The sequence below is a fragment of the Thunnus albacares genome, chromosome 14 (genome assembly GCF_914725855.1).
Source record: "Thunnus albacares chromosome 14, fThuAlb1.1, whole genome shotgun sequence".
Taxonomy (NCBI): domain Eukaryota; kingdom Metazoa; phylum Chordata; class Actinopteri; order Scombriformes; family Scombridae; genus Thunnus; species Thunnus albacares.
The window spans coordinates 29,043,080-29,066,291 of NC_058119.1; the positions used below are offsets into that span (position 1 = coordinate 29,043,080).

General features: G+C 42.7%; 1 protein-coding gene across 1 annotated transcript; it reads left to right on the forward strand.

The window, feature by feature from the left end:
* The first annotated feature begins 21,238 nt into the window (after positions 1 to 21,238).
* Positions 21,239 to 22,916, forward strand: LOC122997392 (ovarian cancer G-protein coupled receptor 1-like). Its single transcript, XM_044373488.1, has 3 exons — positions 21,239 to 21,261; positions 21,926 to 22,093; positions 22,228 to 22,916. The coding sequence occupies exons 1-3, from the start codon at positions 21,239 to 21,241 to the stop codon at positions 22,733 to 22,735; spliced, it is 699 nt and encodes a 232-aa protein (XP_044229423.1). The 3' UTR covers positions 22,736 to 22,916.
* Positions 22,917 to 23,212: the final 296 nt, after the last annotated feature.

Below are 23,212 nucleotides of genomic sequence, written 5' to 3' on the forward strand. Positions count from 1 at the left end.
AAATGAGGGAAACTCTGAGTTTTCCGTTTCAAAAAGGGAGGTAACTCAAACCAGAGAAAGAGGGATAACTCTAGCCTGTTTCAGAGAGAGGGGTAACTTAAGCTCTCGGTCAGTTACCGTAGCAACAGACTCTATGAATCTAACCTGGTCGGGACCAGGTTTTTCTCAATGAACCTCGAGTTTCTCTCAGTCTCCGCCCTCTTTCAGAGCCACACACTCCATTTGAATTCCTCATTCATTCAGGCAGCAGGCGAGTTTTGGCGTAGCCTAGTTCTGCCGTCTGTCATTTAAAGAAATCATTAAAAAAAATAAATTAATTAAAAAAAAAATCAGAGTCAGTATATTAGAAGTCCATTAGGCACAGTAAGTGGCGACTTTTTTTCACTAACATGGCATGTCCTTTTGATAACGACCCCGTGGATGAAGGTGCAGCATTACTGCGCAGAGAATTAAATATTCGTCGAGAGATGGTTATCAGACCACGCATAGATGTTCTAGCATTTCCAGCCATTATCTTTTTGAGTGGTACCATTTCACGTCACAGTCCATCATCTACATACACAACCTAAGCCGTCTTTACATTTGCAACATTACCAATCGTAGTCATGCTCTCACATCCCAGCAGATATTGTGTGTTGCGCTGCGTTTCTTTGCAAATGGTTTGCAAAAGTTTTTTGTACAATGTCGGAGCCAGCCACTGGCCTTCCTAAATTCTGGCTTAGGGCCAGCTCCTCTGCCTCCGTTAGAGGTGGCGGTGCTGGACCACCACCCGTTTTACGGGCATCTGCCTTCTTTCTGTTGGCTGAGTAGAAGTCTGTGTTAGTTTAAATAGGATTAATTATTTAACAGAACATGATGTAGATGAGAAGACATTTATGTGTGTGAAACCAGATTTATGTTGGGGATAAAACAACTGCACAGTCAAACAGCCACTTAATATTTACTTTACAATGTAAAACATGATCAAAATGAGGTACCCCCATGAGATTATGCCGAGGTCTCACCTGTTTGAACAATGTTTTTAAATTTCATCCTAAACTGCTGCCAAGTGCGCTTGGACCTAAATGAAATAAATTAATAGGCCACCATTCAAGCAGTTTTCCTCTGTAATATTATTGTGATTACAAAGGACTACATTTAAACTTACGCAATGACCGAGCAGCAGCCGTCTCCCTCTCTTTTGCAGCTGCAGCGGTGTTGCACTTCTTTCTGAAAACATGCTCAAACTCGTCGTATGAGCGAATTAAGATGTCTAGTTCTAGGGGGGCGAAAAACGCAGCCATCCTCTTCCCCGTTGCCATGGTGACTCGTTGAATCGGGGCTCCATTTATGCTGGCTTTTTATAGTTGTGGTGCACGCGCTTAACTCCAGGTGAAACTACTCCGAGTTGATTAAACTGACTCAAATCAGCTGTTCTGGAACCGGAAACTCAGAGTTTTCTATCTCAGAGTAGATCAACTCAGAGTTCAGGATTAGACTCAGAGTTTGTTGAACCTGCTTTGTGAAACGGACCCCTGAGCTGTTTTCAGACAGTGCAAGGGGAAATTAACGTCACATCCTCAATCACCTACTCTGCCTGCTGCAGGGGCTGCTGCATTGAAATGTGGTAGGGGGCGCTATGGAGCCAGTTTTCATCACTGACTGAATATTGCTATTTAGACGTGTTCAGGCTGGGAGTCTTATCAAACATGTAAAGTTTGGTGTAGACTCCAGCATTTACACTAAACTTATAGCAATTTCGCCTGTCATGGCGAAACATCAAAACTCAACGCCACGCCACGGCCACACGCTTCAATGCTAAGTAAATGTTTTGATAACTTTTGATCACACACTAGTGTAGATGACACACACTGATTTTGAAGTCGTTACCATGAATTCTGTAGGAGGAGTTCGTTAAAATACAAGGTATGCCAAATGGTCAAAAAAACGCGAAAAATGACCACTTTTATCAAGATGGCCGACTTCCTGTAGGACTTACGATATGGCTCCAAGAGGCTTTTTTGTGCGTCTTGACATGATACATTGGCCTCCCGAATTTCATTTTCCTAGGTTCATCTGGAAGGCGGGGCTACAATTTTGAAATTTTCAAGGGGGCGCTGTTGAGCCATATTGTCACGTCTATGCAAATGACCTATCCAGGATTTTAGCTGGTGTCGCTCCAGACATGTGTGCCAAGTTTCGTGACTGTAGACCCATCCCTTATCCCTAAAATACACCATCGTATTTCATGGCGAAGGATGTGTCGCCATGGCAACGGCGTTTGGTCATGGGTCATGACCTACCCAATGTAGCATCACCAAGGTCTTACATCTTAGCTGAGTCAATTTCAGATGCATCGGCCAAATTTCCTAGGAGTAATACAACAAAGAACGACGCATGATACTTCCTGTTGCCAGTAGGTGGTGCTATGACTCTCACTAAATATGGGCCTGAAAATGTGTTCAGACCGGGACTCTTAACAAGCATATGAAATTTGGAAAAGATCAGACCATGTGGAGTCAAGTTATAAGGCTTTGAAATTTCATGGCGAGACATCGAAATTCGCCGCGTCGTCATGGCAACACCTTTCCACGAAAAGTCACCAACTTCATAATATACCATCTCCAAGGTCTTTAGGCTATTCTGAGTAAATTTGAGGTGGATCCCATCACCGTGCCACCCACAGAGCGTCAAAGTGTAAAACATGTAACTTCCTGTTGCCAGTAGGTGGCGCTATGACTTACATCCAATATTGACACATGGATGTGTTCAGGACGGGACTCTTTCCAAGCACAAAAGGTTTGGGTCTCTTAGGATCGTGCATGCCGGAGTTATGGCTGTTTGAATTTTCACGGCGAAGGATCGAAATTCGCCGCCCGACCACACCCCCTCAACAATGTCGAAAACTCACCGTTTTGATAACTTTTCATCTCCCAGGTCTGTAGATGATACTGACCGAATTTCAAGTTGCTCAGGTCAAATCCCTAGGAGGAGTTCGTTAAAGTACGCGGGCTAAAAACGGCAAAATTGGCCTGAAAAACGCAACTTTGAACCAAAATGGCCGACTTCCTGTTGGACTTAGGGTATGGCTCCAAGAGACTTTTTGGTGCGTCTGGTCATGATATATAAGCACACCAAATTTCATTGTTCTACGACCATCTGTATCGTGGGGCTCGCTTTTCTTAATTTTCTAGGTGGCGCTGTCGAGCCATTTTTCCCCGCATTTTTTGCGAGACGCATAAAATCTGCGATTTTCACCAGAACTGACGCGCACGCCAATTTCGGTGAGTTTTGGTACACGTTTGTAGAAGTTATTTGAGGTCAAAGAGTCGCAATAATAATAATAATAATAAGAATAATAATAATAATAATAATAATAATAATAATAATAATAATAATAATAATAATTCCTTTGGAAACAAGAGGGCTTCGCGCTGGTCAGCGCTCGGGCCCTAATTAAAGCTGCAAGCAGCGATGATCGGGCCCTCGCGTCCTTGCGTATGTCGGGGCTCGGCGCTGGTGAAGGGCTTCTGTCACGGGCATATAGATGTCCCCAGACCTGGGGTCCGTTTTACAAAGCAGGTTTAGTGAAAACTCAGAGTCTGTTAACCCTGAAATGAGGGAAACTCTGAGTTTTCCGTTTCAAAAAGGGAGGTAACTCAAACCAGAGAAAGAGGGATAACTCTAGCCTGTTTCACAGAGAGGGGTAACTTAAGCTCTTGGTCAGTTACCGTAGCAACAGACTCTATGAATCTAACCTGGTCGGGACCAGGTTTTTCTCAATGAACCTCGAGTTTCTCTCAGTCTCCGCCCTCTTTCAGAGCCACACACTCCATTTGATTTCCTCATTCATTCAGGCACCAGGCGAGTTTTGGCGTAGCCTAGTTCTGCCGTCTGTCATTTAAAGAAATCATTAAAAAAAATAAATTAATTAAAAAAAAAATCAGAGTCAGTATATTAGAAGTCCATTAGGCACAGTAAGTGGCGACTTTTTTTCACTAACATGGCATGTCCTTTTGATAACGATCCCGTGGATGAAGGTGCAGCATTACTGCGCAGAGAATTAAATATTCGTCGAGAGATGGTTATCAGACCACGCATAGATGTTCTAGCATTTCCAGCCATTATCTTTTTGAGCGGTACCGTTTCACGTCACAGTCCATCATCTACATACACAACCTAAGCCGTCTTTACATTTGCAACATTACCAATCGTAGTCATGCTCTCACATCCCAGCAGATATTGTGTGTTGCGCTGCGTTTCTTTGCAAATGGTTTGCAAAAGTTTTTTGTACAATGTCGGAGCCAGCCACTGGCCTTCCTATGTTCTGGCTTAGGGCCAGCTCCTCTGCCTCCGTTAGAGGTGGCGGTGCTGGACCACCACCCGTTTTACGGACATCTGCCTTCTTTCTGTTGGCTGAGTAGAAGTCTGTGTTAGTTTAAATAGGATTAATTATTTAACAGAACATGATGTAGATGAGAAGACATTTATGTGTGTGAAACCAGCATTATGTTGGGGATAAAACAACTGCACAGTCAAACAGCCACTTAATATTTACTTTACAATGTAAAACATGATCAAAATGAGGTACCCCCATGAGATTATGCCAAGGTCTCACCTGTTTGAACAATGTTTTTAAATTTCATCCTAAACTGCTGCCAAGTGCGCTTGGACCTAAATGAAATAAATTAATAGGCCACCATTCAAGCAGTTTTCCTCTGTAATATTATTGTGATTACAAAGGACTACATTTAAACTTACGCAATGACCGAGCAGCAGCCGTCTCCCTCTCTTTTGCAGCTGCAGCGGTGTTGCACTTCTTTCTGAAAACATGCTCAAACTCGTCGTATGAGCGAATTAAGATGTCTAGTTCTAGGGGGGCGAAAAACGCAGCCATCCTCTTCCCCGTTGCCATGGTGACTCGTTGAATCGGGGCTCCATTGATGCTGGCTTTTTATAGTTGTGGTGCACGCGCTTAACTCCAGGTGAAACTACTCCGAGTTGATTAAACTGACTCAAATCAGCTGTTCTGGAACCGGAAACTCAGAGTTTTCTATCTCAGAGTAGATCAACTCAGAGTTCAGGATTAGACTCAGAGTTTGTTGAACCTGCTTTGTGAAACGGACCCCTGAGCTGTTTTCAGACAGTGCAAGGGGAAATTAACGTCACATCCTAAATCACCTACTCTGCCTGCTGCAGGGGCTGCTGCATTGAAATGTGGTAGGGGGCGCTATGGAGCCAGTTTTCATCACTGACTGAATATTGGTATTTAGACGTGTTCAGGCTGGGAGTCTTATCAAACATGTAAAGTTTGGTGTAGACTCCAGCATTTACACTAAACTTATAGCAATTTCGCCTGTCATGGCGAAACATCAAAACTCAACGCCACGCCACGGCCACACGCTTCAATGCTAAGTAAATGTTTTGATAACTTTTGATCACACACTAGTGTAGATGACACACACTGATTTTGAAGTCGTTACCATGAATTCTGTAGGAGGAGTTCGTTAAAATACAAGGTATGCCAAATGGTCAAAAAAACGCGAAAAATGACCACTTTTATCAAGATGGCCGACTTCCTGTAGGACTTACGATATGGCTCCAAGAGGCTTTTTTGTGCGTCTTGACATGATACATTAGCCTCCCCAATTTCATTTTCCTAGGTTCATCTGGAAGGCGGGGCTACAATTTTGAAATTTTCAAGGGGGCGCTGTTGAGCCATATTGTCACGTCTATGCAAATGACCTATCCAGGATTTTAGCTGGTGTCGCTCCAGACATGTGTGCCAAGTTTCGTGACTGTAGACCCATCCCTTATCCCTAAAATACACCATCGTATTTCATGGCGAAGGATGTGTCGCCATGGCAACGGCGTTTGGTCATGGGTCACGACCTACCCAATGTAGCATCACCAAGGTCTTACATCTTAGCTGAGTCAATTTCAGATGCATCGGCCAAATTTCCTAGGAGTAATACAACAAAGAACGACGCATGATACTTCCTGTTGCCAGTATGTGGCGCTATGACTCTCACTAAATATGGGCCTGACAATGTGTTCAGACCGGGACTCTTAACAAGCATATGAAATTTGGAAAAGATCAGACCATGTGGAGTCAAGTTATAAGGCTTTGAAATTTCATGGCGAGACATCGAAATTCGCCGCGTCGTCATGGCAACACCTTTCCACGAAAAGTCACCAACTTCATAATATACCATCTCCAAGGTCTTTAGGCTATTCTGAGTAAATTTGAGGTGGATCCCATCACCGTGCCACCCACAGAGCGTCAAAGTGTAAAACATGTAACTTCCTGTTGCCAGTAGGTGGCGCTATGACTTACATCCAATATTGACACATGGATGTGTTCAGGACGGGACTCTTTCCAAGCACAAAAGGTTTGGGTCTCTTAGGATCGTGCATGCCGGAGTTATGGCTGTTTGAATTTTCACGGCGAAGGATCGAAATTCGCCGCCCGACCACACCCCCTCAACAATGTCGAAAACTCACCGTTTTGATAACTTTTCATCTCCCAGGTCTGTAGATGATACTGACCGAATTTCAAGTTGCTCAGGTCAAATCCCTAGGAGGAGTTCGTTAAAGTACGCGGGCTAAAAACGGCAAAATTGGCCTGAAAATGGCAACTTTGAACCAAAATGGCCGACTTCCTGTTGGATTTAGGGTATGGCTCCAAGAGACTTTTTGGTGCGTCTGGTCATGATATATAAGCACACCAAATTTCATTGTTCTACGACCATCTGTATCGTGGGGCTCGCTTTTCTTAATTTTCTAGGTGGCGCTGTCGAGCCATTTTTCCCCGCATTTTTTGCAAGACGCATAAAATCTGCGATTTTCACCAGAACTGACGCGCACGCCAATTTCGGTGAGTTTTGGTACACGTTTGTAGAAGTTATTTGAGGTCAAAGAGTCGCAATAATAATAATAATAATAAGAATAATAATAATAATAATAATAATAATAATAATAATAATTCCTTTGGAAACAAGAGGGCTTCGCGCTGGTCAGCGCTCGGGCCCTAATTAAAGCTGCAAGCAGCGATGATCGGGCCCTCGCGTCCTTGCGTATGTCGGGGCTCGGCGCTGGTGAAGGGCTTCTGTCACGGGCATATAGATGTCCCCAGACCTGGGGTCCGTTTTACAAAGCAGGTTTAGTGAAAACTCAGAGTTTGTTAACCCTGAAATGAGGGAACTCTGAGTTTTCCGTTTCAAAAAGGGAGGTAACTCAAACCAGAGAAAGAGGGATAACTCTAGCCTGTTTCACAGAGAGGGGTAACTTAAGCTCTCAGTCAGTTACCGTAGCAACAGACTCTATGAATCTAACCTGGTCGGGACCAGGTTTTTCTCAATGAACCTCGACTTTCTCTCAGTCTCCGCCCTCTTTCAGAGCCACACACTCCATTTGATTTCCTCATTCATTCAGGCAGCAGGCGAGTTTTGGCGTAGCCTAGTTCTGCCGTCTGTCATTTAAAGAAATCATTAAAAAAAATAAATAAATTAAAAAAAAAATCAGAGTCAGTATATTAGAAGTCCATTAGGCACAGTAAGTGGCGACTTTTTTTCACTAACATGGCATGTCCTTTTGATAACGATCCCGTGGATGAAGGTGCAGCATTACTGCGCAGAGAATTAAATATTCGTCGAGAGATGGTTATCAGACCACGCATAGATGTTCTAGCATTTCCAGCCATTATCTTTTTGAGCGGTACCGTTTCACGTCACAGTCCATCATCTACATACAAAACCTAATCCGTCTTTACATTTGCAACATTACCAATCGTAGTCATGCTCTCACATCCCAGCAGATATTGTGTGTTGCGCTGCGTTTCTTTGCAAATGGTTTGCAAAAGTTTTTTGTACAAGTATGGAGCCAGCCACTGGCCTTCCTAAATTCTGGCTTAGGGCCAGCTCCTCTGCCTCCGTTAGAGGTGGCGGTGCTGGACCACCACCCGTTTTACGGACATCTGCCTTCTTTCTGTTGGCTGAGTAGAAGTCTGTGTTAGTTTAAATAGGATTAATTATTTAACAGAACATGATGTAGATGAGAAGACATTTATGTGTGTGAAACCAGCATTATGTTGGGGATAAAACAACTGCACAGTCAAACAGCCACTTAATATTTTCTTTACAATGTAAAACATGATCAAAATGAGGTACCCCCATGAGATTATGCCGAGGTCTCACCTGTTTGAACAATGTTTTTAAATTTCATCCTAAACTGCTGCCAAGTGCGCTTGGACCTAAATGAAATAAATTAATAGGCCACCATTCAAGCAGTTTTCCTCTGTAATATTATTGTGATTACAAAGGACCACATTTAAACTTACGCAATGACCGAGCAGCAGCCGTCTCCCTCTCTTTTGCAGCTGCAGCGGTGTTGCACTTCTTTCTGAAAACATGCTCAAACTCGTCGTATGAGCGAATTAAGATGTCTAGTTCTAGGGGGGCGAAAAACGCAGCCATCCTCTTCCCCGTTGCCATGGTGACTGGTTGAATCGGGGCTCCATTGATGCTGGCTTTTTATAGTTGTGGTGCACGCGCTTAACTCCAGGTGAAACTACTCCTATGATTAAACTGACTCAAATCAGCTGTTCTGGAACCGGAAACTCAGAGTTTTCTATCTCAGAGTAGATCAACTCAGAGTTCAGGATTAGACTCAGAGTTTGTTGAACCTGCTTTGTGAAACGGACCCCTGAGCTGTTTTCAGACAGTGCAAGGGGAAATTAACGTCACATCCTCAATCACCTACTCTGCCTGCTGCAGGGGCTGCTGCATTGAAATGTGGTAGGGGGCGCTATGGAGCCAGTTTTCATCACTGACTGAATATTGGTATTTAGATGTGTTCAGGCTGGGAGTCTTATCAAACATGTGAAGTTTGGTGTAGACTCCAGCATTTACACTAAACTTATAGCAATTTCGCCTGTCATGGCGAAACATCAAAACTCAACGCCACGCCACGGCCACACGCTTCAATGCTAAGTAAATGTTTTGATAACTTTTGATCACACACTAGTGTAGATGACACACACTGATTTTGAAGTCGTTACCATGAATTCTGTAGGAGGAGTTCGTTAAAATACAAGGTATGCCAAATGGTCAAAAAAACGCGAAAAATGACCACTTTTATCAAGATGGCCGACTTCCTGTAGGACTTACGATATGGCTCCAAGAGGCTTTTTTGTGTGTCTTGACATGATACATTAGCCTCCCGAATTTCATTTTCCTAGGTTCATCTGGAAGGCGGGGCTACAATTTTGAAATTTTCAAGGGGGCGCTGTTGAGCCATATTGTCACGTCTATGCAAATGACCTATCCAGGATTTTAGCTGGTGTCGCTCCAGACATGTGTGCCAAGTTTCGTGACTGTAGACCCATCCCTTATCCCTAAAATACAGCATCGTATTTCATGGCGAAGGATGTGTCGCCATGGCAACGGCGTTTGGTCATGGGTCATGACCTACCCAATGTAGCATCACCAAGGTCTTACATCTTAGCTGAGTCAATTTCAGATGCATCGGCCAAATTTCCTAGGAGTAATACAACAAAGAACGACGCATGATACTTCCTGTTGCCAGTAGGTGGCGCTATGACTCTCACTAAATATGGGCCTGACAATGTGTTCAGACCGGGACTCTTAACAAGAATATGAAATTTGGAAAAGATCAGACCATGTGGAGTCAAGTTATAAGGCTTTGAAATTTCATGGCGAGACATCGAAATTCGCCGCGTCGTCATGGCAACACCTTTCCACGAAAAGTCACCAACTTCATAATATACCATCTCCAAGGTCTTTAGGCTATTCTGAGTAAATTTGAGGTGGATCCCATCACCGTGCCACCCACAGAGCGTCACAGTGTAAAACATGTAACTTCCTGTTGCCAGTAGGTGGCGCTATGACTTACATCCAATATTGACACATGGATGTGTTCAGGACGGGACTCCTTCCAAGCACAAAAGGTTTGGGTCTCTTAGGATCGTGCATGCCGGAGTTAAGGCTGTTTGAATTTTCACGGCGAAGGATCGAAATTCGCCGCCCGACCACACCCCCTCAACAATGTCGAAAACTCACCGTTTTGATAACTTTTCATCTCCCAGGTCTGTAGATGATACTGACCGAATTTCAAGTTGCTCAGGTCAAATCCCTAGGAGGAGTTCGTTAAAGTACGCGGGCTAAAAACGGCAAAATTGGCCTGAAAATGGCAACTTTGAACCAAAATGGCCGACTTCCTGTTGGATTTAGGGTATGGCTCCAAGAGACTTTTTGGTGCGTCTGGTCATGATATATAAGCACACCAAATTTCATTGTTCTACGACCATCTGTATCGTGGGGCTCGCTTTTCTTAATTTTCTAGGTGGCGCTGTCGAGCCATTTTTCCCCGCATTTTTTGCGAGACGCATAAAATCTGCGATTTTCACCAGAACTGACGCGCACGCCAATTTCGGTGAGTTTTGGTACACGTTTGTAGAAGTTATTTGAGGTCAAAGAGTCGCAATAATAATAATAATAATAAGAATAATAATAATAATTAAAGCTGCAAGCAGCGATGATCGGGCCCTCGCGTCCTTGCGTATGTCGTGGCTCGGCACTGGTGAAGGGCTTCTGTCACAGGGATATAGATGTCCCCAGACCTCGGCTGTTTTCAGACATTGCAAGGGGAGATTAACGTCATATCCTCAATCACCTACTCTGCCTGCTGCAGGGGCTGCTGCATTGAAATGTCGTAGGGGGCGCTATGGAGCCAGTTTTCATCACTGACTGAATATTGCTATTTAGACGTGTTCAGGCTGGGAGTCTTATCAAACATGTAAAGTTTGGTGTAGACTCCAGCATTTACACTAAACTTATAGCAATTTCGCCTGTCATGGCGAAACATCAAAACTCAACGCCACGCCACGGCCACACGCTTCAATGATAACTAAATGTTTTGATAACTTTTGATCACACACTAGTGTAGATGACACACACTGATTTTGAAGTCGTTACGATGAATTCTGTAGGAGGAGTTCGTTAAAATACAAGGTATGCCAAATGGTCAAAAAAACGCGAAAAATGACCACTTTTATCAAGATGGCCGACTTCCTGTAGGACTTACAATATGGCTCCAAGAGGCTTTTTTGTGCGTCTTGACATGATACATTAGCCTCCCGAATTTCATTTTCCTACGTTCATCTGGAAGGCGGGGCTACAATTTTGAAATTTTCAAGGGGGCGCTGTTGAGTCATATTGTCACGTCTATGTAAATGACCGATCCAGGATTTTAACTGGTGTCGCTCCAGACATGTGTGCCAAGTTTTGTGACTGTAAACCCATCCCTTGTCCCTAAAATACAGCATCGTATTTCATGGCGAAGGATGTGTCGCCATGGCAACGGCGTTTGGTCATGGGTCATGACCTGCTAAATGTAGCATCATCAAGGTCTTACATCTTAGCTGAGTCAATTTCAGGTGCATCGGCCAAATTTCCTAGGAGCAATACAACAAAGAACGACGCATGATACTTCCTGTTGCCAGTAGGTGGCGCTACGACTCTCACTAAATATGGGCCTGACAATGTGTTCAGACCGGGACTCTTAACAAGAATATGAAATTTGGAAAAGATCAGACCATGTGGAGTCAAGTTATAAGGCTTTGAAATTTCATGGCGAGACATCGAAATTCGCCGCGTCGTCATGGCAACACCTTTCCACGGAAAGTCACCAACTTCATAATATACCATCTCCAAGGTCTTTAGGCTATTCTGAGTAAATTTGAGGTGGATCCCATCACCGTGCCACCCACAGAGCGTCAACGTGTAAAACATGTAACTTCCTGTTGCCAGTAGGTGGCGCTATGACTTAGATCCAATATTGACACATGGATGTGTTCAGGACGGGACTCTTTCCAAGCACAAAAGGTTTGGGTCTCTTAGGATTGTGCATGCCGGAGTTATGGCTGTTTGAATTTTCACGGCGAAGGATCGAAATTCGCCGCCCGACCACACCCCCTCGCCAATGTCGAAAACTCACCGTTTTGATAACTTTTCATCTCCCAGGTCTGTAGATGATACTGACCGAATTTCAAGTTGCTCAGGTCAAATCCCTAGGAGGAGTTCGTTAAAGTACGCGGGCTAAAAACGGCAAAATTGGCCTGAAAATGGCAAATTTGAACCAAAATGGCCGACTTCCTGTTGGATTTAGGGTATGGCTCCAAGAGAGTTTTTGGTGCGTCTGGTCATGATATATAAGCACACCAAATTTCATTGTTCTACGACCATCTGTATCGTGGAGCTCGCTTTTCTTAATTTTCTAGGTGGCGCTGTCAAGCCATTTTTCCCCGCATTTTTTGCCAGACCCATTAAATCTGCGATTTTCACCAGAACTGACGCGCACGCCAATTTTGGTGAGTTTTGGTACACGTTTGTAGAAGTTATTTGAGGTCAAATAGTTGTAATAATAATAATAATAATAATAATATTAAAGCTGCAAGCAGCGATGATCGGGCCCTCGCGTCCTTGCGTATGTCGGGGCTCGGCGCTGGTGAAGGGCTTCTGTCACGGGCATATAGATGTCCCCAGACCTGGGGTCCGTTTTACAAAGCAGGTTTAGTGAAAACTCAGAGTCTGTTAACCCTGAAATGAGGGAAACTCTGAGTTTTCCGTTTCAAAAAGGGAGGTAACTCAAACCAGAGAAAGAGGGATAACTCTAGCCTGTTTCAGAGAGAGGGGTAACTTAAGCTCTCGGTCAGTTACCGTAGCAACAGACTCCATGAATCTAACCTGGTCGGGACCAGGTTTTTCTCAATGAACCTCGACTTTCTCTCAGTCTCCGCCCTCTTTCAGAGCCACACACTCCATTTGATTTCCTCATTCATTCAGGCAGCAGGCGAGTTTTGGCGTAGCCTAGTTCTGCCGTCTGTCATTTAAAGAAATCATTAAAAAAAATAAATAAATTAAAAAAAAAATCAGAGTCAGTATATTAGAAGTCCATTAGGCACAGTAAGTGGCGACTTTTTTTCACTAACATGGCATGTCCTTTTGATAACGATCCCGTGGATGAAGGTGCAGCATTACTGCGCAGAGAATTAAATATTCGTCGAGAGATGGTTATCAGACCACGCATAGATGTTCTAGCATTTCCAGCCATTATCTTTTTGAGCGGTACCATTTCACGTCACAGTCCATCATCTACATACACAACCTAAGCCGTCTTTACATTTGCAACATTACCAATCATAGTCATGCTCTCACATCCCAGCAGATATTGTGTGTTGCGCTGCGTTTCTTTGCAAATGGTTTGCAAAAGTTTTTTGTACAATGTCGGAGCCAGCCACTGGCCTTCCTAAATTCTGGCTTAGGGCCAGCTCCTCTGCCTCCGTTAGAGGTGGCGGTGCTGGACCACCACCCGTTTTACAGACATCTGCCTTCTTTCTGTTGGCTGAGTAGAAGTCTGTGTTAGTTTAAATAGGATTAATTATTTAACAGAACATGATGTAGATGAGAAGACATTTATGTGTGTGAAACCAGATTTATGTTGGGGATAAAACAACTGCACAGTCAAACAGCCACTTAATATTTACTTTACAATGTAAAACATGATCAAAATGAGGTACCCCCATGAGATTATGCCGAGGTCTCACCTGTTTGAACAATGTTTTTAAATTTCATCCTAAACTGCTGCCAAGTGCGCTTGGACCTAAATGAAATAAATTAATAGGCCACCATTCAAGCAGTTTTCCTCTGTAATATTATTGTGATTACAAAGGACTACATTTAAACTTACGCAATGACCGAGCAGCAGCCGTCTCCCTCTCTTTTGCAGCTGCAGCGGTGTTGCACTTCTTTCTGAAAACATGCTCAAACTCGTCGTATGAGCGAATTAAGATGTCTAGTTCTAGGGGGGCGAAAAACGCAGCCATCCTCTTCCCCGTTGCCATGGTGACTGGTTGAATTGGGGCTCCATTGATGCTGGCTTTTTATAGTTGTGGTGCACGCGCTTAACTCCAGGTGAAACTACTCCGAGTTGATTAAACTGACTCAAATCAGCTGTTCTGGAACCGGAAACTCAGAGTTTTCTATCTCAGAGTAGATCAACTCAGAGTTCAGGATTAGACTCAGAGTTTGTTGAACCTGCTTTGTGAAACGGACCCCTGAGCTGTTTTCAGACAGTGCAAGGGGAAATTAACGTCACATCCTCAATCACCTACTCTGCCTGCTGCAGGGGCTGCTGCATTGAAATGTGGTAGGGGGCGCTATGGAGCCAGTTTTCATCACTGACTGAATATTGCTATTTAGACGTGTTCAGGCTGGGAGTCTTATCAAACATGTAAAGTTTGGTGTAGACTCCAGCATTTACACTAAACTTATAGCAATTTCGCCTGTCATGGCGAAACATCAAAACTCAACGCCACGCCACGGCCACACGCTTCAATGCTAAGTAAATGTTTTGATAACTTTTGATCACACACTAGTGTAGATGACACACACTGATTTTGAAGTCGTTACCATGAATTCTGTAGGAGGAGTTCGTTAAAATACAAGGTATGCCAAATGGTCAAAAAAACGCGAAAAATGACCACTTTTATCAAGATGGCCGACTTCCTGTAGGACTTACGATATGGCTCCAAGAGGCTTTTTTGTGCGTCTTGACATGATACATTAGCCTCCCGAATTTCATTTTCCTAGGTTCATCTGGAAGGCGGGGCTACAATTTTGAAATTTTCAAGGGGGCGCTGTTGAGCCATATTGTCACGTCTATGCAAATGACCTATCCAGGATTTTAGCTGGTGTCGCTCCAGACATGTGTGCCAAGTTTCGTGACTGTAGACCCATCCCTTATCCCTAAAATACAGCATCGTATTTCATGGCGAAGGATGTGTCGCCATGGCAACGGCGTTTGGTCATGGGTCACGACCTACCCAATGTAGCATCACCAAGGTCTTACATCTTAGCTGAGTCAATTTCAGATGCATCGGCCAAATTTCCTAGGAGTAATACAACAAAGAACGACGCATGATACTTCCTGTTGCCAGTAGGTGGCGCTATGACTCTCACTAAATATGGGCCTGACAATGTGTTCAGACCGGGACTCTTAACAAGCATATGAAATTTGGAAAAGATCAGACCATGTGGAGTCAAGTTATAAGGCTTTGAAATTTCATGGCGAGACATCGAAATTCGCCGCGTCGTCATGGCAACACCTTTCCACGAAAAGTCACCAACTTCATAATATACCATCTCCAAGGTCTTTAGGCTATTCTGAGTAAATTTGAGGTGGATCCCATCACCGTGCCACCCACAGAGCGTCAAAGTGTAAAACATGTAACTTCCTGTTGCCAGTAGGTGGCGCTATGACTTACATCCAATATTGACACATGGATGTGTTCAGGACGGGACTCTTTCCAAGCACAAAAGGTTTGGGTCTCTTAGGATCGTGCATGCCGGAGTTATGGCTGTTTGAATTTTCACGGCGAAGGATCGAAATTCGCCGCCCGACCACACCCCCTCAACAATGTCGAAAACTCACCATTTTGATAACTTTTCATCTCCCAGGTCTGTAGATGATACTGACCGAATTTCAAGTTGCTCAGGTCAAATCCCTAGGAGGAGTTCGTTAAAGTACGCGGGCTAAAAACGGCAAAATTGGCCTGAAAATCGCAACTTTGAACCAAAATGGCCGACTTCCTGTTGGATTTAGGGTATGGCTCCAAGAGAGTTTTTGGTGCATCTGGTCATGATATATAAGCACACCAAATTTCATTGTTCTACGACCATCTGTATCGTGGGGCTCGCTTTTCTTAATTTTCTAGGTGGCGCTGTCGAGCCATTTTTCCCCGCATTTTTTGCGAGACGCATAAAATCTGCGATTTTCACCAGAACTGACGCGCACGCCAATTTCGGTGAGTTTTGGTACACGTTTGTAGAAGTTATTTGAGGTCAAAGAGTCGCAATAATAATAATAATAAGAATAATAATAATAATAATAATAATAATAATAATAATTCCTTTGGAAACAAGAGGGCTTCGCGCTGGTCAGCGCTCGGGCCCTAATAATAATAATAACAATAATAATTCCTTTGGAAACAAGAGGGCTTCGCGCTGGTCAGCGCTCGGGCCCTAATAATAATAATAATAATAATAATTCCTTTGGAAACAAGAGGGCTTCGCGCTGGTCAGCGCTCGGGCCCTAATAATAATAATAATAATAATAATAATAATAATAATAATTCCTTTGGAAACAAGAGGGCTTCGCGCTGGTCAGCGCTCGGGCCCTAATAATAATTAAAGCTGCAAGCAGCGATGATCGGGCCCTCGCGTCCTTGCGTATGTCGGGGCTCGGCGCTGGTGAAGGGCTTCTGTCACGGGCATATAGATGTTCCCAGACCTGGGGTCCGTTTTACAAAGCAGGTTTAGTGAAAACTCAGAGTTTGTTAACCCTGAAATGAGGGAACTCTGAGTTTTCCGTTTCAAAAAGGGAGGTAACTCAAACCAGAGAAAGAGGGTTAACTCTAGCCTGTTTCAGAGAGAGGGGTAACTTAAGCTCTCGGTCAGTTACCGTAGCAACAGACTCTATGAATCTAACCTGGTCGGGACCAGGTTTTTCTCAATGAACCTCGACTTTCTCTCAGTCTCCGCCCTCTTTCAGAGCCACACACTCCATTTGATTTCCTCATTCATTCAGGCAGCAGGCGAGTTTTGGCGTAGCCTAGTTCTGCCGTCTGTCATTTAAAGAAATCATTAAAAAAAATAAATAAATTAAAAAAAAAATCAGAGTCAGTATATTAGAAGTCCATTAGGCACAGTAAGTGGCGACTTTTTTTCACTAACATGGCATGTCCTTTTGATAACGATCCCGTGGATGAAGGTGCAGCATTACTGCGCAGAGAATTAAATATTCGTCGAGAGATGGTTATCAGACCACGCATAGATGTTCTAGCATTTCCAGCCATTATCTTTTTGAGTGGTACCATTTCACGTCACAGTCCATCATCTACATACACAACCTAAGCCGTCTTTACATTTGCAACATTACCAATCGTAGTCATGCTCTCACATCCCAGCAGATATTGTGTGTTGCGCTGCGTATCTTTGCAAATGGTTTGCAAAAGTTTTTTGTACAGTGTCGGAGCCAGCCACTGGCCTTCCTATGTTCTGGCTTAGGGCCAGCTCCTCTGCCTTCGTTAGAGGTGGCGGTGCTGGACCACCACCCGTTTTACGGGCATCTGCCTTCTTTCTGTTGGCTGAGTAGAAGTCTGTGTTAGTTTAAATAGGATTAATTATTTAACAGAACATGATGTAGATGAGAAGACATTTATGTGTGTGAAACCAGCATTATGTTGGGGATAAAACAACTGCACAGTCAAACAGCCACTTAATATTTACTTTACAATGTAAAACATGATCAAAATGAGGTACCCCCATGAGATTATGCCGAGGTCTCACCTGTTTGAACAATGTTTTTATATTTCATCCTAAACTGCTGCCAAGTGCGCTTGGACCTAAATGAAATAAATTAATAGGCCACCATTCAAGCAGTTTTCCTCTGTAATATTATTGTGATTACAAAGGACTACATTTAAACTTACGCAATGACCGAGCAGCAGCCGTCTCCCTCTCTTTTGCAGCTGCAGCGGTGTTGCACTTCTTTCTGAAAACATGCTCAAACTCGTCGTATGAGCGAATTAAGATGTCTAGTTCTAGGGGGGCGAAAAACGCAGCCATCCTCTTCCCCGTTGCCATGGTGACTCGTTGAATCGGGGCTCCATTGATGCTGGCTTTTTATAGTTGTGGTGCACGCGCTTAACTCCAGGTGAAACTACTCCGAGTTGATTAAACTGACTCAAATCAGCTGTTCTGGAACCGGAAACTCAGAGTTTTCTATCTCAGAGTAGATCAACTCAGAGTTCAGGATTAGACTCAGAGTTTGTTGAACCTGCTTTGTGAAACGGACCCCTGAGCTGTTTTCAGACAGTGCAAGGGGAAATTAACGTCACATCCTCAATCACCTACTCTGCCTGCTGCAGGGGCTGCTGCATTGAAATGTGGTAGGGGGCGCTATGGAGCCAGTTTTCATCACTGACTGAATATTGCTATTTAGACGTGTTCAGGCTGGGAGTCTTATCAAACATGTAAAGTTTGGTGTAGACTCCAGCATTTACACTAAACTTATAGCAATTTCGCCTGTCATGGCGAAACATCAAAACTCAACGCCACGCCACGGCCACACGCTTCAATGCTAAGTAAATGTTTTGATAACTTTTGATCACACACTAGTGTAGATGACACACACTGATTTTGAAGTCGTTACCATGAATTCTGTAGGAGGAGTTCGTTAAAATACAAGGTATGCCAAATGGTCAAAAAAACGCGAAAAATGACCACTTTTATCAAGATGGCCGACTTCCTGTAGGACTTACGATATGGCTCCAAGAGGCTTTTTTGTGCGTCTTGACATGATACATTAGCCTCCCGAATTTCATTTTCCTAGGTTCATCTGGAAGGCGGGGCTACAATTTTGAAATTTTCAAGGGGGCGCTGTTGAGCCATATTGTCACGTCTATGCAAATGACCTATCCAGGATTTTAGCTGGTGTCGCTCCAGACATGTGTGCCAAGTTTCGTGACTGTAGACCCATCCCTTATCCCTAAAATACAACATCGTATTTCATGGCGAAGGATGTGTCGCCATGGCAACGGCGTTTGGTCATGGGTCATGACCTACCCAATGTAGCATCACCAAGGTCTTACATCTTAGCTGAGTCAATTTCAGATGCATCGGCCAAATTTCCTAGGAGTAATACAACAAAGAACGACGCATGATACTTCCTGTTGCCAGTAGGTGGCGCTATGACTCTCACTAAATATGGGCCTGACAATGTGTTCAGACCGGGACTCTTAACAAGCATATGAAATTTGGAAAAGATCAGACCATGTGGAGTCAAGTTATAAGGCTTTGAAATTTCATGGCGAGACATCGAAATTCGCCGCGTCGTCATGGCAACACCTTTCCACGAAAAGTCACCAACTTCATAATATACCATCTCCAAGGTCTTAAGGCTATTCTGAGTAAATTTGAGGTGGATCCCATCACCGTGCCACCCACAGAGCGTCAAAGTGTAAAACATGTAACTTCCTGTTGCCAGTAGGTGGCGCTATGACTTACATCCAATATTGACACATGGATGTGTTCAGGACGGGACTCTTTCCAAGCACAAAAGGTTTGGGTCTCTTAGGATCGTGCATGCCGGAGTTATGGCTGTTTGAATTTTCACGGCGAAGGATCGAAATTCGCCGCCCGACCACACCCCCTCAACAATGTCGAAAACTCACCGTTTTGATAACTTTTCATCTCCCAGGTCTGTAGATGATACTGACCGAATTTCAAGTTGCTCAGGTCAAATCCCTAGGAGGAGTTCGTTAAAGTACGCGGGCTAAAAACGGCAAAATTGGCCTGAAAATCGCAACTTTGAACCAAAATGGCCGACTTCCTGTTGGATTTAGGGTATGGCTCCAAGAGACTTTTTGGTGCGTCTGGTCATGATATATAAGCACACCAAATTTCATTGTTCTACGACCATCTGTATCGTGGGGCTCGCTTTTCTTAATTTTCTAGGTGGCGCTGTCGAGCCATTTTTCCCCGCATTTTTTGCGAGACGCATAAAATCTGCGATTTTCACCAGAACTGACGCGCACGCCAATTTCGGTGAGTTTTGGTACACGTTTGTAGAAGTTATTTGAGGTCAAAGAGTCGCAATAATAATAATAATAATAAGAATAATAATAATAATAATAATAATAATAATAATAATAATTCCTTTGGAAACAAGAGGGCTTCGCGCTGGTCAGCGCTCGGGCCCTAATAATAATAATAATAATAATAATAATAATAATAATAATAATTCCTTTGGAAACAAGAGGGCTTCGCGCTGGTCAGCGCTCGGGCCCTAATAAGATAAAAAATAAAAGTCTAACAGAGGGATAGAGTTACACAAACCAAGATAGATTACAGTCAATTAATGATTTCATCCCATAAGTGTTTCTTTTGTTTGTTTGTTTTATTTGTTGGTTATTTTTGGTGATTTGGTACATTTTATCCTTTATTGAGAGGAGACAGTAGAGTCAGACAGGAAATGAGGAGAGAGAGAGAGAGATGGGGATGACATGCAACTAAGATCTGCTGGAATCAAACTGGACATAAATGTTGTAGTTTTGTGGTATGAGTCTTAACCAGTACGCTACAGGGATGACCAGTATGTTAGTGTTGTTAAACATGGTGAATGTACCAGCCTGCAGTTGTTTCCTCTAATTTATTTTCATGCTAACTCCAAAACATAGTCAGAGTGCACAATCTGTAAACAAAATATAAAATATGCAGATGATTCATGAAATGGTTTGGTCAGACATGTAAACCTCCTTGTCCAAAATCAGAGAGCACAGAGTTATTCAACTGGTGGGATGTCAAGTGCAGAAGACAAACCATCCTAGACCAATGTCTCTGTACCTTAAATTACTGAAATAACTGTATGAAATTCTGTAGTTATGACCTCACATCATCATGGAAAAATATTTATATACATCACAAGGACTTGTATTATCTGACAAGTTATTTTTTGATGAAATATAGAACTTCAATGATTAGTCAATTATTCTCATTGCTACTTTATTGCTTTATTGTTTTTTCAAATTATTGTTTCAATCATTCTTCAAGCAGAAAGATCAAATATTCTCTGGTTTCAGCTTTTTAAACGTTATGATTTGCTCCTTTTCTTTGTCATATGCAACAGTACGTTAAAAATCTTTAGGATTTGGATTGTTGGTCAGAAAAAGATAGTAAGCTAAAGACATCCCCGCAGAAATTTTGAGTGTCATTTTTTTACAGTGTATAAAACACTACATTTTATAAACTCAAAGGTTAATCATTTAATCGGGAATATAATCAGCAGCTTAATCTGTGATGAAAACAATTGTAAGTTGCAGCCTTGAAGAAATATTATTAGGAGAAAACAATGTAACAAAGACACCTTTTTTTGTGGCTATAATATACACTGTATTTGTGTGAACTTGCACCTCAAGACTTTAGTGATGTCACTTAACAATGTTATGTAGATATTAAAAAACTTCCATAACCTGATCTCTCATACAACAGGTTTCACTCTGAAGAAGAAGAAGATTTCTACATCAACACCTCACAGATGGAAAGCAATAATTACATCAATGTCACATCCCACTATGATGGTCATAATTACACTGACTATAATTATACTGATGCCAACTATTATGTTGATCGACATATTGCTCATGTGATGACATGCGTAATCATTAGTATCGGCCTTCCTTTGACTCTAGTGGCCATCTACTCTCTTTACTCCCAGGTGAGTACTTTATGACTAAGATTTATTCATTTTAGGTCATGTGTCTGTCATACAGTCTGTCTGTAAAGAATCTTCATCCTGCTTGGGGGCTGGAAGGAAGTCTTGTAATGACCTATAAATTTAAGCTAATTGGACCTTAAACACATGCAGTTAACATGTGTAGTTTCATTCCAGCTTCTCTTAAGGTGAAGTTAACAGCATCATTAACTTGTAGAGAAGAAATTGTCATAAAAGACTTGACAATTTGTACAGCATTATTTGAGCTCATTATTTTGGGATTTGATTTAATTTAAATATGATTTAAATATGTATCTATATCTATATATATGTATATGTTCTTGTTGTTGTTGAGTCTTGTAACATTGATTGGCCAGTGTGTCATATTTGATGACACATTGGTCGATGCATGAATGTTTCTGACTGCAATTGCTGGGCAGAACAAAATGACATATTTATTATTACCTATAATTCCATCCACTTGTATTTTTGCACATTTTGTGCAAAGGTCCTAAATGAAAATTGAAAAAAAAATGTTTCCAGCTGCTTTGTTTATTTCTACCATTGTTTTCTTGCAGGTCCAAAATAACAATGTTGCTCCAATCTTCATCATCAACCTCCTCATCTCTGACATCATTCAGTTCTGCTACATGATCGTCTTAGTGGCAAAACCTGACTGGAAGAACGAAGAAATCTTCTTTCATATTTACTATTATAGTGTGCTGGCCAGTGTTGGCTTCATGGTCTGTGTCGCCCTGGAAAGGTAGCTATCTGTTTATCCTGTATGTTTTTAGCTACTTCCATGTGTATGACCATTATATTACCATATAAATCTGAATCTCCTTAAAGTCAGGAATATTCTGTATCTGATGATAGACTGTGTATCTTGTGTTTCAGGTATTTGATCATTGCATGGCCACTGTGGTACCACTTCAGAAGAACCATCAAGATCTCTCTTGTAGTCTGTGTCGTGGTCTGGACCCTTCCTCTTGTTTATGTCCTTCCTCTCTATTTCTGGGATGAGTTTGAGGTTTCAGAAACCATTTTCGCTGTCTTTCTCCTTGTTCCTTTCCCACTGCTCATATTCTTCCTGGGTGGGACCCTCAAATCGCTGTCTGCTGCCATCTCGGTCTCCTCTGATGAAAAACGACGAATTGTGGGAATGTTGGTCCTGGTGCTGCTCATCTACACGCTGCTGTTTCTACCCAACATCATTTGGTACCTGGTAGAAGAAGCCAGCGATAATGATACCTTCGACAACCTGACTTTCATTCTTCTCAGATTCAGTCCTCTTGCAGACTTGATTCTGTATGTTTTCATGAGGAAAGGGGTCATAGACAAGCTTTTGGCCTCTCTGTGTTGTTGCAGAATGGACAGTGATGATAACAGCAGATCATCAGCATGAAAGATAACAACATGTACACAGTCAGCTCCATGCAGGCAGAGAAAGAGGGAGAAAGAAAAGGGAGAAAACAGATGTTAACTGTAATGTGTCTGAATGTTAACTAAAATACACTTAAACTAGCAAACAAGAGATAAATAAAGTGTTTGATGTATGACAAGAAAACTACTAAGACTGTTTGTTGTCAGCCAGTGGTGTGACCATCACAAGTAGATGAAAAGGAAGCATTGTTTTGATTATTTGTTTGTCCATGCAGGTTAACTTTTTCTGGTTCATTGTTAGGGCTTCAACAAATGTCCATTAAGTTGATGTCTATCATTATTATCCTTTGAAGGGGACATAACATGCTTTTTGTGATTTTCTGTCATTTATATTCATAATTTAAGTCTGCCGAGGGGCAGCTTCCTGGAGCTGGCCAATCAGAACAGAGTGGGCTCATCAGGAGGGGGCCTTAAAGAGACAGAAGCTAAAACGACCTGT